This window comes from Paroedura picta, chromosome 4 (assembly GCF_049243985.1).
Source record: "Paroedura picta isolate Pp20150507F chromosome 4, Ppicta_v3.0, whole genome shotgun sequence".
Classification (NCBI taxonomy): Eukaryota; Metazoa; Chordata; class Lepidosauria; order Squamata; family Gekkonidae; genus Paroedura; species Paroedura picta.
The window spans coordinates 38,765,473-38,780,174 of NC_135372.1; the positions used below are offsets into that span (position 1 = coordinate 38,765,473).

Consider the following 14,702-nt stretch of genomic DNA (forward strand, 5'->3'; position numbering starts at 1 on the left):
GACCACAGGTTGACTACCCCTGCTCTATATCATTATACTCCCCGCCCCGCCCCTTCCTGTATTAAGGGTGGCGGGAAGGTCCCAGAGAAGCAACAAGACTTTATCCGCAAAAAACTAATGTATCACAGCCAAAAGCCAATTGACTACTATTTTGGCACCCTTCCTCCACGGCCATCAATGATCGAACTACCCTAAACAACTGGGCCGGAGAGGAGCTCGCAGATGTGACAGAGGCAGCATAAAACTCATGTTTAGCCACCCTAGCTGGCATCTCATAGACCCTCATAAGCATGAGATAAGATGCTCTTATAGCTTCTTCACGAGATTTATGCCACACTCCTGTTTTCTCACTTCCCTCTTTCTCTCCCTTAGCTCCCCTGTATACCAAGGAGCTAGTTTGAGATGAGGGCAGAGGGTGCCAGAGAGTGACCTTGTCAATAGCAGCCATCAGATGGGACTGCCAGTCCTCCACTAACGCCGCCAGCGAGTTGCTGGGAGGCATTGGATCCCGCAGAGCATTCAGGAATCCAATTGGATCCATAAGTCTCCATGGGCAGGCTAAAATACGGCCACCGCCCAAACAGAAAGGGGGTGATATCCTGAGCCAGGCCTTCGGGGCATAGTGGTCAGAACATGGGACAAGGTCAACCATCTATCCCACCTCCAAAGACCAGATTGAGCATGTGGTCGACCTAATGGGTTGGGCCAGTAACACACTGAAGAACCCTAGTGCTGCCATGGACAACACCAGATCCAAGCCAAGCCCAGAGGCAGGTGAATTGGCATGGACATCAAAGTCCCCCAGGATCAAAAGCCTGGGGAACTGCAGCGGCCAAGCCATCACCACCTCCAGTAGGTTCATCAGGCTATCTGAGGGAGCATTGGGAAGATGGTAAATCACCCAGATAGCCAAGTTCTCCACTGACCCACACACCACTCCGACACACTCCACTCAATCAATGGCACCGGGAGGGCCCTGTTGGCGAAAGCCTCCCAGACCAGAATTGCTACCCCTCCCACCCTACTATGGATCTGAGATTGATAAAGGACTCCAATCCAAGGTGGGGCCAGATCTTTAAGGGCGACCATCTCGCCTTCCCTCACCCAGGTTTCGGCAATAAACACCAGGTCTACCTTCTGCCCTGCGAAAGAGTGTCGCGGGGAGGAGGATTTGTTGTTTAACAACCTGGTGTTACAAACCAACCTCCTTTCTGGGGATGGGACGGAGATCAGAAGGGCAGCAAGTGGATCCAGGCCTGATGTTTTGACGGCCATGAGAACCCTTTGGACAATAATTATTCCCTGCCCTTAGCCCCTAGCCTGCCGCTATTACGATTCCTCTCATCACACCCATTCACATTATCCTTCTGGAGCAAATGGCTATCATTGGTTGCCTATGAGGAATTGTACAGCACTGCCCAAGGGGAAGATGGCTGCAAGAGCAACCAAGCTTGACTTCCACCCATGACACCATATGGCCTGTCTACTACAGACAGGACCCCCATGGCAGGATACAAAACCTCACTGTGTAGAGAAACTGCATTGCACCCCTGGGTGGTTCCTTCTCTGCAATACACAAACTCACCCACCTGCACACACACAAACCCCAACGCACAAACCCCAACACAATGGGTCCACTGAATGTAAGAACATATTCCCGGAACCCATCAAGATCCGACCAACACGTCCAAGCAAAGCAACAGCAACAGCAACAGGCCCTCAATTGCTCCCCAGCAGCTAAGAGGTATGCCACTGCTGAAGACGCCTGGTTTGGACCCAATCAGCAATGCTACAGGCCCTGGAGGGGTTGTGTTTACCTCACTTGCAGGTAACCAAGGGCCCTGAACCGGTCCTGGGACTTCCCTGCTTACCGGTGTGGAGAATCCGGGTCGAAGCACGTCTTCCTGACATTGGTCACGCGGGGGTTGCAGCAATCTCCGTCATCAAAATCGTTCAGCATATTGTTGCACTCCATGTTGCAAACACCGTCTCGGCGCTCCCAGGTGTAGCAGCGCGCCAGCCGCCGGCAGTCGCCCCCATCGTAGCCCGTCAGGAGGTGCTCGCACTCCGGGTCGCAGTACTCGTTGCCGATTTTGCCCGGTTCGCAGTTCACGAGGATCGCGCGGTAGCGGAGCGAGGAGTTGAACACCTCGTGAATGTTCAGCTGCCAAGTGATGTTGTAGGGGCCAAAGGCCTTGCTCAGCGCCCGGTGCTGGTGGGCGATCTGCTCCCGGGTGACGGTGGGATGCAGCCCGTCGTCGTCGTGGATGTTGACCACCCGGTAGCGGACCACTTTCTCATTCCTCAGCGGCCAGTGGCTGTTGTAGTGGGAGATCAACTCCACATTGTCGCAGGCCGCCTGCCCGCAAGGAGGGGGCAGCAGCGGGGAGAGGACCTGAGGTTCCGGGGCTTGGAAGGATTCCCCCAGCGGGTAGGCCCCGTCCTTGAACGTCACCCACTGCTGCTCCGTGCGGCTGAATCTGGCACTGAGCAACACGGCCGACTCTCTGTCTTCTGTCTTCCTCAAGAAGGCCCGCTGAAGCTTCTGCTGTGGCAGAGCCACGCTCCAGAGGGCCAGCGAGGCCAGGTGCCCTCGAAAATTGTGGCCATCCTCTGAGTTGTCCCCGCCCAGGATCAAGGTGCGACAAGAGGCCATGAACGGGCTGTGCAGGGGGCCCGACTGCTGGGAGCTACGAGCGACGCGCTCCCCGTTAAGGTACAGCAACATCTGGTGCCCGTCGTAGGTGGCGGCGAGGTGGGTCCAGGTATTGAGCTGGTAGCGGTGGTGCGCCAACAGGACGGCGGAGCGCTTGACGCGGTCTGTTCGGAGCGAGAAGAAGAAGCGGGCATCCTGCTTCCCCAGCTTCTCCTCTGACCGGATGCCCAGAGTCCAACCTTTGTCACTGGCAATGTGGGAGCAATTGTCAAACACACCTGCGCAAGGAAGAAAGAAGATTTGTAAGGGGGCAGGGGCAAGATGGTAAAATGGGGGGGGGTAGTAACCCCAAAAGTCATACTGCACACCTAAGAGGTAGCTACAATATATATTTACATCAGTGGTTCTCAAACTGGGGGTCAGGACCCCTTTGGGGGTCAAACGACCCTTTCACAGGGGTCGTGGCAAGGCAAACAGCTTGTCCCGGGGGGCACCATCCACACAACAGACTTGCAGGGTAGATCGAGATAGAGCGTTCATTTGTCTGGAGCAGTGGGAAAGAGCCAGGTTGAAGTCTGCAGATATAGCACGGACCCCCCATCCCATTCTTGCTGCCCTCCAGACATCTGGTTCAGCCAGCAGTACCCAAAGCCCACTTTAAAGGTGGCCTGAGAGCCAGCAAACCTCCCCCCCCCCCAGCAGCTCCTGGCCCGCTTTTAACACAGCCTTCACCCACGTGTCCTCCGCCCCGTTCTCCCCCTCCCTCCATGCTCCTTTGGGGAGCGCTGGAAGATCAGGAGGGGGCTGCTTCTAGCCCGCTTTTAAAGTAGACTTTGCTTCCTAGTAAGATATAAGGCAGATTCATATGTGGTCATACCCTGAAAGGAAAAGAAACGTTGCTTGCTCCCTCTAAGGTCTGCAAGGAGTCCTGCAAGGAAATATATGCCTTAAAGCAGTTAGAGGGCTTCATGAAAGCGACTTGGGCTATAAGACCTGCACTTTTGTACCAATGCACTGCCTCCTCACAGGCTTGCTGTCTCTACCACACCCACTAGGGGAGAATCTGGGGAGCAGAGAAGGGTAGCCCACCCCACCTGCTCAGGTTCTGGGAAGTTCAAAGTGTCTTCTTGATCTGCAACAGCAGGTCCCTCCGTTGAGGCCTCAGAGTCCCAGGGCTCTGGGCCCAGGCTGGTGTTGTGGGCATCCCCCAGAGACCGCTGCTCTTTCCCCCCCCCCACCCCCCGCACTGAGTGATCACTAGCTCCTCCTGTTCATCCCCTGAGGAGCGTGTTACTGAGTCTGGCCCAGGAGCAATCCACAACAGCCCTTATGTCCCAGAACTAGCCTGCTCTCTGCACTGGAAGGTGCAAGGCCAACAAAAGGAATCGTACAGAGACACACCAAGAAGCATCATCTTTGGAAGTGCCAGACCAGCACAATGACTCACACAGAGACACAACAAGAAGCATCATCTTTGGAGGATGCAAGGCTCACACAATGACATAGAGAGATACAACAAGCAGCAGCATCTTTGGAAAGTGCCAGGCCAGCACAATGACTCATACAGAGACACAACAAGTAGCACCATCTTTGGAAGGTCCAAGGCCCACACAATGAGCTATTGTTTATTTATTTATTTTTCCCATGGCAGAGTTACACACAGGAAGCATATAATAATATGCAGGTAGGGAGCCAAGTAGGTGCAACAGTTATGCAGAAAGGTTGGGCAATCCCCTGAAATAATTGCAGCTGGGGAGAGGGCCAAGAGCTCTGTCACACCTCCCTGGAAAACATGACGCTTATATTCGTGTGACAGATGGAAAGTAATCTGGCGGACTGCCCCACAATCACATTTGGGAGTGATACAGCAGTGGTCCCCAACCCCCGGTGTGGAGACTGGGACCGGCTTGTAGATCAGTCAGTACCGGGCCACAGCTCCTCCTTGTCCTCCTTCCCGGCTGCTGCCTTGGGGGCTGCCCTGACACTCTGCCGCCGACATCCTATCTGTGTAAAGCGGGGTTTTCTGCAGTGACAGCAACCCAAACAAAACAACGGAGCAGACTGGACATAAGCAACACACTTCGGGTGTCATCGTCCCCCATCACTCCCAGATTTCATGAAAATAAAATGGCCTTTATATTTGTTTTTGTGGCGTATCTGTATCTTACTTTGAAGGGGTGTTTAAATGTTACCATAGCGACCAGAGTAAGAGAGCATTAGGCAGTGATCAAGAGGAGATTACCCCCCCCCCCGGGCCTCAGTAAAATTGTCAAGCGTTGACCAGTCCCTGGTGATAAAAAGGTTGGGGACCACTGTGATACAGGCTAATTATACAGAGACCCAGCGAGATGCATTACCCTTGAGCATGTGCTCCTGACTCCCCATTGATTGATTTCCCTCCAGTCTGTGACTTGGGAAGGGCTGTTGTAGATGAGCCTGCTTCAATGGGGCTGGTGCAGAAGGTCTGGCCGGATCAGGCCCTGCGAGGGCAGCTATGCACTCCCAGGCCCCTCACCCTCCAGCAGGACCCCCACGGTCTCCTTTGTCACATGGCGTCAGGGCTGAGTGTCCGCCCTGTCCAGCTTGACGCCAGCCTTGCTCTCTGCTCAAGGAGCTATCCAGAGAGTTTGGTGCTGACTGAGCAAGGGAAACCCCCAGAGAAGCATCACGACAGATGGCCTGGAGGAAACTCTCCTGTCTCGTCTCCCTCCCAGCATCTCCTAAGACAGGCTTCTTCCTCGCTTGTTCTACAGAACACCTAGGTCATCAGGTTGCTTCCTGGGAGGGTGAGACACATCCCGGAACAATGCCCTGCCATACATATTGCGCGCCCCAATCCAGACCCCTGGGATACACAGAGATAATGCAAATTCGTAACAAAGGATTCACACTGGGCTGCAGTCGCATTGATGCATCACTTAGCAGGGAGGTTAAGGGGGATGTTTCCAGTTGCCCTGGCCCAGATGGCACAAGCTAGCCCGATTGTGTCGGATCCCAGAAGGAAAGCAGGTTAGTATTTGGGTGGGTGACCATCAAGGAAACCCATGGTTGGTAGGCAGAGACAGGCAACAGCACATCACCTCTGTCCTTCTCCTTCCTTCAAAACCCAATGGGGTTGCCATAAGAAGAGCCATTGTTTTATACCCCGCTTTTCACTACCCTAAGAAGTCCCCAAGCAGCATACAATCGCTTTTCCTTCCTCTACTCCCAAAAGACTTATTGTGAGGCAGGTGGGGCTGAGAGAGCTCTAAGAGAACTGCCCTGCAAGAACAGCCCTAAGAGAACTGTGACTTGCCCAAGGTCACCCACTGGCTGCATGTGGAGGAGTAGGGAATCAAACCCGGTTCTCCAGACTAGAGGAGAGAAGTGAGAAAGTTACACTCCACAGGGAAAAGTCAGTTTATCAGCAGAAAGCATCTGGAAAAATCCAACCCCGTACAAGTACCCACATGGTCCCTGTATGTGCCCCCATGAGCAGGAGACTGTTCCCCTAGAACAGTGACCCGGATCCAAATCACACCGTCCCATGTTGGTATAAAGCCTAAGCACACCTCTTTAAGGCAGCCATTTGCAGATGCCCTGTTCTAACCAGCCAGCAGGGTCCTAGCATCCTAAGGGCTGTTGCTAGATCCTTATGGGAACACAAGGAAGGCAGCTTCCAAGGGAGGCCCTTAGAACATCCTCCATGTCCTCTGAAAGACAATCACAGCCTGCAGCTGGTATCAAATGCTCTTGACCAAGACTGAACGCGGAAAACACAACAGTTCTGAGACATCTCGCATCGGTCCCTTGTGCACATCTGGGCACTATTCGAGACGACTTTTAACATTTCAACCCGTAAATGACCCTAGACCAGGATAACAGAAAGAATGTTTCCTTCAACATATTCCCTCGTGTGCTTGTGGCGCCCTCGTCTATAGAGGAACAGATAAGGGCAGTGACATTTTCGGTTTTCCTAGAAATGGCAACCTCTCTTTTGGAACAATTTCCCCCCAAGGAGTTGCATTTGGCCCATTCAGTGACAAGTTCTGGTGGACTCTGGGAGTTACTATTTTAGATCCACTCCCTTCTAAGAGCCTAATTCAAACTGAAGGGTGTTTGCAGTTTGCATTGTTCTTGTTTGGGGACGGGAGGGAAATGTCTAAGCTACAGAAGAGAAAGGGGGGAGAGAGCAACGCTGACCACATTCAGCTGTCCTTGCCTATCTGCAGAAGCAAGAGAACCTCCGTGTCATATAAAAACAACAATAAATGCATTACGACCTAAGATCCTATGCCAAATAATGGGGGGGGGGGGTTTGGAGGGGGCTTGGCAGACAACTAGTTAATGGTGAAGGATTTTTCAGAAACAAAATTGGCTCATCAGCAATTGTGCAACAAGACTTCCTCAAAATAACCTGCCTCTAAAAATAATCATGTTGGCTAAAAACAAAAAAACAAAAACACTGAACCCCATGGAGCTTCGTCCGAGTATGGTCCTCAGGACCCGGTACGTTGTATCTACTTGGACTGGGGGGAGCTATGCAGATGTCTGGCCGAGATCTTTTGCATCATCCAGTTTTTGAACCGGGCTGTTTACACGCCATTTCAAGTAGACTGGCCCTGCCAAATGGACTTCATTTTAAAATGAACATAACGTTCAGACATTGGTACAGTTTCTTACAAGTTCCATTCCAGCAATTATGTGATAAATGCAGAACCACAATAAGCATTCCCAGGGGTAAAAACAGCTGTCCCATCTACAACTTGCAGGGGCTGATGGGTCCTTCCCTCTTCCCAGATTAATCTTAGAAATGTTACCCCTGTTAGGAGGCAGAAAGGTGACACACAATACCTGGGTTCTCCACCCAAGCAATAAGCTACAATCGCTAGGTTTCTTTGGGAGAGAAGCCGAGACAATTAAAATGTCACAGAACTCATTCACATTTGTAGATCCAGCATGGGGGATCAGGAATCTGGAGACCAGGATTCAAATCCCTGCTCAGCCACGGAAGCTTCCTGGGAAGAAGCAGAGGAAGAAGAAGAAGAGTTGGTTTTTATACTCCCCTTTGGGAGTCTCAAAGCAGCTTACAATCACCTTCCCTTCCTCTCCCCACAACAGTCACCCTGTGAGGGAGATGAGGCTGAAAGAACTCTGACATGACCGCTCGGTCAGAACAGCACTATCAGGACTGTGATGAGTCCAAGGTCACCCAGCCAGTTGCGCATGGAGGAGCCAGGAATGAAATCCGGTTTGCCAGATCAGAAGCCGCTCCTTTTAACCACTACACCACACTGGCAACAGGAGATAAATTCTTTGTAGCTCAGTCTAAGAAATCTGAAGAAGGAGAAGAGTTAGTTCTTATATCCCTCAAAGCGGCTTTATCTCAAAGCGGCTTACAGTCGCCTTCCCTTTCCTCTCCCCACAACAGACATCCTGTGAGGTTGGTGAGGCTGAGAGAGCCCTGATATTTCTGCTCAGTCAGAACAGCTTTCTTAGTGCTCTGATGAGCCCAAGGTCACCCAGCTGGTTGCATGTGGGGGAGCACGGAATCAAACCCAGCCCATCAGATTAGAAATCCATGCTTCTAACCACTCCACCAATCTGGCACTCTCTGAAAATACCAAGTGCCCAACCTAGTGCGTGGAGCCAGCGTTGTATAGTGGTTAAGAGTGGCAGCCTTTAGTCTGAAAGACCAGGTTGAATTCCCCATTCTTCCTCCACAAGCAGCCTGCTGAGTGACCTTGGGCCAGTCAGAGTTCTCTCAGAGCTCTCTCAGCCTCACCAACCTCACAAGGTGCCTATTGTGGTGAGAGGAAGTAAAGGCAGTTTTAAGCCTCTCTTAGATTCTTTAGAGTAGAGAAAAGCGGAGTATAAATCCGGGGGGGGGGGGCGGGGGATGGTATACTATCTAGTGAATATCTGAGTACACAGAGGTTTTCCTTTCAATTTCTGATCTGACCGGTTGCATTTGTTTGGACTATAAGGTCAAGGAGTTTCCATCTTTCTCAAGCTTATGGCACTTTGGAAGGTGATAGCAGATACCACCCCTCACCCCCAAAGGCTACCCTTAGTGTTTTGACCAACCCCAAACATTCTCCCATGGTGGAGGCAAGTGTTCTAAAATGGGTACTCCAAGGCTCTTCTGAAGTACTTCCTCCTCTAGGAAAGCGAGGAAGAAGTAAGCGGTTGCCAGGAAACACATTCGCCAGCCCCATGACACCCATGGACACGACAATGGGTATCTCTGGGGTTAGGGTTTTATTTGTAGATAGAAGATAGATAGATTGTGACATTTGACCACTTTCCTTCCTTAATTTAAAACAGCAAGCAAATCTTCATTGATTGGCAGGAATAGTTCTGAACATAAACAGCATTGAACCTTTACTTCATTTTTCATTTCTAAAATAATTTTTGAAGTACAGCATGAACCACCGATGAATATCCCTTACAATTTTTGGCAAAGTCCTGGGTTCTTGAGATAATGACTTGAGATCTCTGCCCAAGCAGCTCTATTGGCTGGTCATTTGCCTGAAGCTGAGGAAAACCAGAAGTCTCATTTGCAAACAAGTTCAATAAGTAGCTGTAAGTGGCTTGCCAAGGGGCTTTTGGGCCAGCTGTTTCCCTACATATCTGTCACACTAAGGAGGACAGAGCATAGCTGGCTGTCTTCAGCAGAGGCCTCGGCATGACCAAGGTGCCTGGGAGCACGCTCTGTGATAGCAGTCTCCAGACGCAGTGAACTTCTGGTCCCTCATAATGGGGACTGGCCACGACCACAAAATGGCTGCCATGGAGGCTGGAGCCTAGTTCAAAATGGCTGCCGTGGAATATTGGGACCAATACAAACATGTTGGCCTGTGGCTCATGGCAAGCCAAACATACTCCTACAATGAAGGCAGTTGTTTTTGAGACACAGTGTGTAGTGGTTAAACAGCACCATATGAAAAACTGGGTTTAATTCCCTGTTCCTCCGGATGCAGCCACCTGGAGTGACTTTGGGCTAGTCAGATATCTCTCAACCTGGATGTGCAAGAAGGGATAGTTCTGGGGTAGTCAAAATGCGGCCCTCCAGATGTCCATGGACTACAATTCCCATGAGCCACTGCAACCGTTGGCAGGGGCTCATGGGAATTGTAGTCCGTGGACATCTGGAGGGCCGCAGTTTGACTACCCCTGGTGTGGATGGTTGGCTCTTGTGGCTATTTCCTGCATTCTGCAGGGGGTTGGACTGGATGACCCTGGAGGTACCTTCCAACTCTATGATTCTATGAACCTCACCTACCTCATAGGGTTTCTGTTGAGGGGAAAGGTGTCCATAAGCCACTTTGTGTGAAATGAAAAGCGGGGTATAAGAAACCCAGCTCTTCTTCTTCTTGATTGGGTGCTCCCTGTCCAATTGTATTCAGTCAGAATACCCCCCCCCTCTTTTGGCAGCCTGTGGGATTTTGAAACGAACTCTGAGAGCCAATGGCAGCAGGTAGACAAAACTGACCTAGATAGACCAAGGGTCTGACTTGGCATAAACAGCTTCCTACCCTTATGGGTGTTTAGAATTTAAGCTAGGTGCCCCTCAGGTCCTTCCTGCCCTGCTGTATTAGGAATGGCAGCGTTAATGTCTCAGTCTCTCCATGCCTTGATGCCAATGGTTTTTTGATCACTCTAAAATCATGAACACAGAAGTAAAGAAAACACACAGAAAAGGTTGAAAAACCGATCAAAATCCAAGTAATCATTCCATCACCCCACATGGTGACCCCCCACCTCAACCCAGCGGGGGTGGGGGGGAATGCGGTTCCGTAGTAGAACGTATCTGCCTGGCAAGCAGAAGGTCCTGGGTTCAATCCTTGGCATCTCCAGTTTAAAAAAGGATCAGGTAGGTAGGTAATGGGAAAGAACTCTATCTAACACCCTGGAGCCTCATGATCCGATTCAGTATCAAAAGATACCAAAAAATGAGGGAGAGTACATAGACCAACCTGAAACTATGAATAGAATACCAGGGAAACCTGGAAGCCAATGTACTCAGTGTGTACGGGAAGAATGCTTCAAAAGCATAGTGGTGTGAATATCTCCTTATTAGTGCTTTCAGATTAGTGATCACAATTTTGCCCATCTTTAGATAATCCTGATAAGTTTTTCAAAAGCTGAATAATGAATAATACATATGGTGAGAAGGAAAGAAGTACAAGAGTCAGTGCAAAGCTGAAATACAAAGAATAATCTTAATAATAAAAGTTCTTTCGTAGCCCTTTAACAAAAGTGATCCGCTGAAGCGCTGCAGGAGCAAAGCGGAACAGTGTCGTGAAGGTCGTGGCAACAGGAGGCCAGCTATACGTGCCTGTTTCATAAAGCCTTTTTAAATGTAAAATTAAACAAAATAAAATTAAGAAAACAAGAAAGACCAGAAGGTCCTAGAAATTCTATACCACGTTGTACAGATAACTAGTCTTTCTTGTTTTCTTATTTTATTTTGTTTAATTTTACAGTGCTTGGCTGTAGCGGTATTCAGGATAAAAAACCATATACACCAGGTAGATTTTTGTTTTTGCAACACAAAGGTTTATATTCATGCTATGTCATTATAATGATGAATATTTCCATTGTTCTATTTTTCTTTAGATTCTCTGTTAGGAGATTGAACTCCTCAACTGAGGTTCCCAGTTGAAAACAATCTTACGTATTCATTAATACAGTTATTAATTTTTGAACAATTATTAATTATACTTTCATATATTTTTAAACAACCTGACATCCTTCGATAAAGCTATGCAGTGAAATGTGTTGGGATTAAGAATTCTGATTATTAAGGAATTATTGACGATTAAAAATTCCCTAGATGTCTGTTTACTACATCGGGTTATTTTGTTGTATTATACTGGCATCCCAGTGACTTACTGCTTGTTCCTTAATAAAATCAGAGTCCAGTAGGACCTTTAAGACCAACAAAGATTTATTCAAGTCGTGAGCTTTCGAGTGCAAGCACTCTTCTTTGTTGGTCTTAAAGGTGCTACTGGACTCTGATTTTATTTTGCTGCTTGTTCCTTGTTGAGTTTCTCACTCTTGTTTTATTTTTGCTTTTTCAATCTCTGGCATCCCCAGTTTTATAAGGACTGGGTAACAGGTGATGGGAAAGACCTCTACTTAACACCCCAGAGACCCATGGACAGATGGAGTCATTCCTGACCAGGATGGACTAACGGTCTGATTCAGAATCAGGCAGTTTCCTGGGTGTTCACATTCCCATCATTATTTGCAAGGGAAAATGAGAAGGGGGTTCCACAGAAAAGAGGCACTGGGGAGTCCAAGTGTGCCGTGCAAAATGTTGGACCCACAAAGGGAAAGACAGCTCTCCAGTCGTCTGTAGCGACCCAGTGAGAGCTAGCCAGACCTTCATGTTTTGGTTGGGCTGCAAAATACAGAAGGGGTTGGGCACGTGGCTGGTGGGCTGCCCCGGGCAGATGGATTTCAAACCACACAAGCAAGGCAGTGGACTATCTTTGAAGTTCTGCAGAGATCCTTTCCAGCCTCCCAGAAGCTGTAAGCTGCTATGGACAGACAGTGGTCCCAAAAGCCAAAAATGGTGCCTTGCACATTTCCCATTTTTCTGTTGTTCAGGATTCGGTCGAACAATCTTTGTGCCAGTTATGCTAGCAAAATCCAGTCAAGTTACCTTTGCCTACGGCAAGGGCGCCCCCCAGTGGTTGCTAGAGCAGCATTTTTGGCTGCTGCTTCTCTTTCTGGACTTCCCACTTAGCAAAACACCAGCCAATGTTTCAAGGTGCTGCCACAATTGGGCCTGTGATCCAAAAGCCATGAAACTGTTCAAAGAGCAGAGCAGGAGTAACAGTATCTAAGGATAGTAAAAAGGTAAAGGTATCCCCTGTGCAAGCACCGAGTCATGTCTGACCCTTGGGATGACGCCCTCTAGCGTTTTCATGGCAGACTCAATACGGGGTGGTTTGCCAGTGCCTTCCCCAGTCATTACCGTTTACCCCCCAGCAAGCTGGGTACTCATTTTACTGACCTTGGAAGGATGCAAGGCTGAGTCAACCTTGAGCCGGCTGCTGGGATTGAACTCCCAGCCTCATGGGCAGAGCTTCAGACTGCATGTCTGCTGCCTTACCACTCTTCGCCACAAGAGGCTCTTCTAAGGATAGTGCCCAGAGACAAATGGAAGCACAATGCACTGGCAGGACACAAATGACCTAGGAAAGGCGTCCTGGTCGATAAAAGGTCTTCTGCTAACAGGTGGAGGACTACTTGGTGCATTTGAAAACTCTAAACTAGACTACAAGCCGCAAGTGAAGCAAAGAATTAATAAGGAGAGTGAAAGAACGGGCAGAGAAATGGTTAAGCCACCCCACCCACCCACCCACCCCCAACTCTCCACTTCGAATTTTCACCACCAGTAGCAGCTTCACCTTCTGGGAAAGAGCTCTTAGGCTGTCATTACACACTTATGTGATTGGGTATTTAGATGAGCTTTTGTGAGTTTTTTTATACCCTGCTTTTCACTACCTAAAGGAGTCCCAAAGCAGCTTACCCTTCCTATCTCTTCTCCCCACGGCAGACACCCTGTGAAGTACATGAGGCTGAGGGAGCTCAGAGAGAACTGTGATTGGCCCAAGGTCACCCAGCTGGCTGGATGTGGAAAAGTGGGGAATCAAACCCAGATCTCTGGCTTAGAGTCAACTGCTCTTAATCTCTGTACCATGGTGGCTCTCTTAAGGCAGGACTCCCAAATGGCAGAGAAGCGACAAGTTATATGTGCAAAATTATTCATTATCCTGATATTACACCTTCAAGCACTCCAGATGTGAATCTGATGAGCTATAAACAAGGCAGGGAAATACACTGCAAATGTGGAGAGGGGGAAAGCCCTATATGTGGTGTAGGTACATAAGTCAGCTTCTGGGAAGAAGAGGAAGAAGAGGAAGAAGAAGAACAGCTGGTTCTTTCATGCTGCTTTTCTCTACCCAAAGGAGTCTCAAAGCGGCTTATATTCGCCTTCCCTTTCCTCTCCCCACAACAGACACCCTGTGAGGTACATGAGGCAAAGAGAGAGCCCTCATGTTACTGCTCGGTCAGAACAGCTTTATCAGGGCTGTGGCTAGCCCAAGGTTTCCCAGCTGGTTTCATGTGGAAGATTGCAGAATTAAACCTGGCTCACCAGATTAGAAGTCCGCGCTCCTAACCATTACATCAAGTATTTTGTAGTCCTGATTGGAGAACCTGCTCTCCAGAATGGAAGATGGGGGAGCCCTTGGTTGGAAGTCTTTAAAAAGTATTGCAAGGCTTACTTGATTGCCAGGGTTTGATGGGATATGAACAGTAAGCATCTTTTGGGGGCACGAGGGAGAGAAATAAATTGTAACTGTTTTTTCTCGTACTATTCCAATTACTCCTCCTTAGCTACCTTGAGCCAAGAGGAAAGGAAGGGTATAATGTTTTAAAGTATGTATGTGTGTACTTACGTGTGTACCCTCTTATGGCTTCAAAGATACTGTTGGGAGGATTGTGAGCAACCCCTTCCGAAACATCAAATGCCAGAGAGGCTAAACAAGAGTTCCAGGGAGCATAATGTCAGTGCTCTGCCCTGCATCCCAGGTTGAGCAAAATAAAACATTATACAAAACAGGACAACGGTAGGAGCGTGCTGGTTTGTTCAACTTGCCTAATTTATTCAAGCTGCAGGATTTTCTTGGCACAGAATCTGTACTGCCTGGGCACAGAAGTATATCTGTTATCAACCTTTCTCAACTTTTTTTTTACTGTTGAGAAACCCCTGAAACATTTGTCAGGCTTCAAGAAACCTCAGAAGTGGCGCAAATATGGCTAGGAAGACATGCCCACACAGGGCCCCTGCCCTTCCCACCCCCTCCAGGCCCATCATTGGCCATTTGAGGAGGGGCAGGTGGGTTGACATGACCACATATGGTCGTATCACCTGCTGTATGTTTAACAATTTTTAAATATATGTATATTAATTAACTCCCACCCATTCAGGAAACCCTTCTAGAACCATAAAAAAAAACCCAGGGTGTCCCAAAGCCCTGGTTGAGAA

At 49.1% G+C, this 14,702-nt stretch overlaps 1 protein-coding gene across 3 annotated transcripts in view; it reads right to left on the reverse strand.

The window, feature by feature from the left end:
- Positions 1–14,702, reverse strand: part of PAPPA2 (pappalysin 2) — a 133,318-nt gene that overhangs the window by 107,025 nt on the left and 11,591 nt on the right. For all 3 annotated transcript variants that reach the window (XM_077332507.1, XM_077332508.1, XM_077332505.1), the window contains one exon: positions 1,872–2,934. In XM_077332507.1, coding sequence (XP_077188622.1) covers positions 1,872–2,934 — 1,063 coding nt within the window. The remainder of the gene's footprint in view (positions 1–1,871; positions 2,935–14,702) is intronic.